General features: G+C 26.2%; 1 protein-coding gene across 1 annotated transcript; it reads right to left on the bottom strand.

Annotated features, from left to right (window-relative positions):
- LOC143190144 (uncharacterized) lies at window positions 1-3,502 on the bottom strand. Its single transcript, XM_076394266.1, has 7 exons — window positions 3,279-3,502; window positions 2,842-3,169; window positions 2,496-2,780; window positions 2,260-2,443; window positions 1,990-2,201; window positions 1,630-1,865; window positions 1-680 (listed from the first exon to the last, which is right to left on the bottom strand). Exons 1-7 carry the CDS (start codon window positions 3,408-3,410, stop codon window positions 540-542), a joined length of 1,518 nt encoding a protein of 505 aa, XP_076250381.1. The 5' UTR covers window positions 3,411-3,502; the 3' UTR covers window positions 1-539.
- Between the last annotated feature and the right edge of the window lie 564 nt (window positions 3,503-4,066).

The following is a 4,066-nucleotide window of genomic DNA, read 5'->3' as shown; positions in this document are numbered from 1 at the left end:
TAATGTTATTATAACATTTAATTCTCTTTGAAAATGCGTACTCGGTATTTACCTTTAAATACCACTACATGTACTCAATATAAACACACATCACAAGAAAACCATTCATCATAAAAATTTACAAATTATGGTAAGTATATGTACATTATGATACGAGACGAAAGCTTAAAATAATTCCGTTTTTAGTGGAATTTCACTGGAATCCAGATCAATCAATACAGGTGATGAATCTAACTGATACAGTAAATACAAGTCATTTTGACTAGATACTTTATTATTAATGTATCGCTCAAAACCCTGATTATTAATTAACTATATCACCAACTCTCAAAATAAAATTAAATATAATATAAACTCATATATATAAATATACAGTATACTAAGATACACTACAAATATTTATTATTATGAACTCATACTATAAGTACATATATTTGATCTTGCAAAATGTAGTACTTATCTGACCCAAAAATATAAGTAAAAATAATAAAAATTGCAGTATATAGAGGTTAATCATTTCATTATGAATATAAAGTTATTCATAAGGATTCATTTTTAATTGCTTCGCCTAAATGCCCTTTTTTCTTTTGATGTTTATTTAAGCTACTCTTATCATGATATCTATTTCCACATATAGGGCACGCATAAGGGGTTTCCCCAGTATGTATCCTAAGATGAATCTGTAAAAAATATTTATATTTTATATCCTATAATAAATGTTATTTAATTAATATTTAGTACAATAGATAGATATTATATATATATATATATATATATATATATATATATATATATATATATATATATATATATATATATATATATATATTGTAGTCCATATATTATATATATATATACTAGTCCCTAGTATATTCCCCCGGATTGACATCATTTTACAAAAACTGAACATTTTTCATAGTAATGAAAGTACACTATTAGAGGTAAAAACAATTGGCTATTATCGAAGGTCCATCATAATAACTGACAGAAGCGAGGTCACATGTGTGGAAACAAAAATTGTTATACTAGCTTGTGATAATGATGTTTACAAGATAGTATGATAGTATTCACACCCATATAACTGATGGTATTTTAAATTGCGATTGTGTTTATATTAGAATTTTATGCCTTACTTGAGCAACTATTTGAAACTGTTTTCTAAACAAACTGGCAGTTTGAAGTACTTAACCCCTGCCGCCTTTAGTATACATTTGCTTTCACGCTTACAGCTAATCTTCAGTTTAAGTAATTGAAAAATTGATATAAAGTAAAGCTCAGATTTTACAAAATTAACAAACTCAATTATAATTTAATATTCTTCAAAGGGGTCTGCTAGAAACTACAAAGAGCCTACATGGTGTTATCATACTATATAGTGAGCGATACAAAATCAGACTTATGATGGTTTCTTACATATTAAATGCACTGCAACTGACTTGCAATAGTCAATTGTCTTATTTGTAGTAGTATAAGAAAATTTCAGCTTTCATAAAACAAGGCACAACTCATATTCATGGTATGTTGTCTATAAGTACAAGTCTATTTGATATTTTATTACAAAATACATTATTTCAGTTTTTCTTACAGTTATTCTATAATCTAAATGTTTACTTTTACATTAATACTTACTCTCCATGTACCCCTATAATTAAAACATTTACCACAAAAGTGGCATTCAAATGGTTTTTCACCAGTGTGGGTTCTTCTGTGGACTTCATAATGGGCTTTGAGAGAAAATGGTTTATTACAAGTTTCACACTTAAATCGTTGTGGTGTTGTCCCTAAATGATTCATTTCATGTGTTTTTAGTGCAGCTTTTGTCTTAAAACACTTATGACAATAGGTACAATTAAATGGCCTTTCACCTTAAAAATGTATTAATAATTAAATGATTTAATATATTATATTATATATATATATATATATATATATATATATATATATATATATATATATATATATATATATATATGTGTTTTTGTTAATTACCGGTGTGTCCTCTAATGTGATCATCTAATTGAACTTTAGTTCTGAAACTTTTTGCACAATAATTACACAAGAAATTTTTTAATTTAGGACCCTCATCTTTTTTAATTCGCTTCTTATACTGTATTTTTACTCCTTGATGTATAAGTTGATGATTAGCAAAACCAGACCTACTTGCAAATACTTTAGGACATAAATCACATTTTAAATTAAGTCTGAAATATAAAAATACTCTTCTTCAAAGATAAATTAAATTATAAAACAGTAATTTACTTCACTCTTTTTTCTGTATAACCTGGTTTTAGTTCTACTTCACCTAAAGCTAATCGATGTCTATATACATGTTTAAAATGAGCAGGGTATAACTGGAATCCTTTACCACAGTATGAGCAAATATATGGTGTTTCTCCTGTGTGAATGTTCATATGTTCATTTCGTCTTCGAATTGTGGAAAATTCTATAAAATAAATATATTTTAACAAATATAATAGTTTAATATTTTAATATACCTTTTTCACACTGTTCACATTTGAATAACTTAAAATTCTTAGGTCTACAAGCCTCATGTTCCTTGTAATGAGAGCATAATTTAGTTTTACTTGTAAATGTAGTACCACATGATTTACACACAGGTATAGCACTATTAGATTTATCATCATCATCATCATCACTTTCAATTTTAGGTTTTCTTCCCCTTCTTTTAACATAACTCTTTAATTGCTTTTGTTGAACAAAAATATTTTTTCGTCTTCTTGGATCCCTTCTTCTAAATGGTTTTTCATTATCATAATTATCTACAATTGTAAAACAATTTAAACTGCTGTAGTAAATTCAAACATGTGTTGAAAATATTACCTCCATCTTTAGAATGATTTCTTTCTTGTTTCAGTGGCAAACAATAAGCATCATTTTCATTATCTTCATTATCATCATCTTCATCATAGTCATTATCATCAGGACTTTCAGGCTTTACATCATCAAAACTATTATCATTATCTTGGCAAGCATAGGTATCTACACTAATATCTAAATCATTTACTTTATTTTCTTTCTCTTCCGATTCAATAACTAATTTTAGTATTGTATTATTTGCCTTACATATTTCAGCAAATTTTGATATTTCTTGTAAGTAATTAGAACAAGTTAAACAAAAATTAGTAGGTAATTGGTCACCTTTTTGAATCTAAAATAATTTAATGAAAAGCTTCAGGGTTTAAACATAAGATCTATACAACAATTTTTAAATCGACCGTTACATTAAAAAATTATTTCTTAAAATTATCAAGCTTTACCTGTATATCGCTAATATTGGTAAATATTTTAATAAGTTCTATTTCTACAAGTGGTTTAAGATCTGTATTAACTAAACAGGCCCGACATATATTAGGAAAATCCTTGGTCTTTATTTTAAAATCTGAATCCATATTAAAAATTGTTAGTTAATTAAAAATAATTTTTCCAAATATTACATTTCTTTTATTTATACATTTTCGTATCATTAAGGTTAGGTGCGTTTGTTGACGTTTTTAGGGATTTTTATGTGTTTGCATTTAGTTGATTTTGCAAATGTATATGCAGTCATTTATATATGATGTTCAAAATAAATAAGTAAGTCAATAAATATATTTTTATAATATCTTCATACAATCATTTTAATATATACAATTTTTTAAATATTCTTAGAAATAAATAGAACACGTATTTCAATTTTATCTTATGTCATTTACTGGTTGCCTAAATTAAAAGTCCCTTAGCATCTGTTGCGGTAGATAATATTTAATTTCTGTAGACATTACCGATTTTAACCAGTGCTGGATTAAGATGGCTTGACGCCCCAAAAAATTCAGGATTGTGTGCCCTCCGATCTATAAGTAAACTATATTAGTTTTGTGTCCTCCAAGATGTGATGCACCAAGCAATCGCTTAATTTGCTTACTTATTTGCTCATTAATCGCGTTTTATATCTTTGTTTTGAATTGTGTAAAACATATAATAAAAACTTGTATAAGATTTTAGATATAAATAAGATATTTAAATTTATATCTAGATTAGTAAATTTAAAGTTAAAACCAAACATAAG

This window comes from Rhynchophorus ferrugineus, unplaced genomic scaffold, assembly GCF_030347505.1.
Source record: "Rhynchophorus ferrugineus isolate W39M unplaced genomic scaffold, kcgeb_rfMv2 rfM2, whole genome shotgun sequence".
Classification (NCBI taxonomy): Eukaryota; Metazoa; Arthropoda; class Insecta; order Coleoptera; family Curculionidae; genus Rhynchophorus; species Rhynchophorus ferrugineus.
Note: the sequence above shows the minus strand (reverse complement) of the source record. Positions and strands in the feature narration are given on the sequence as shown.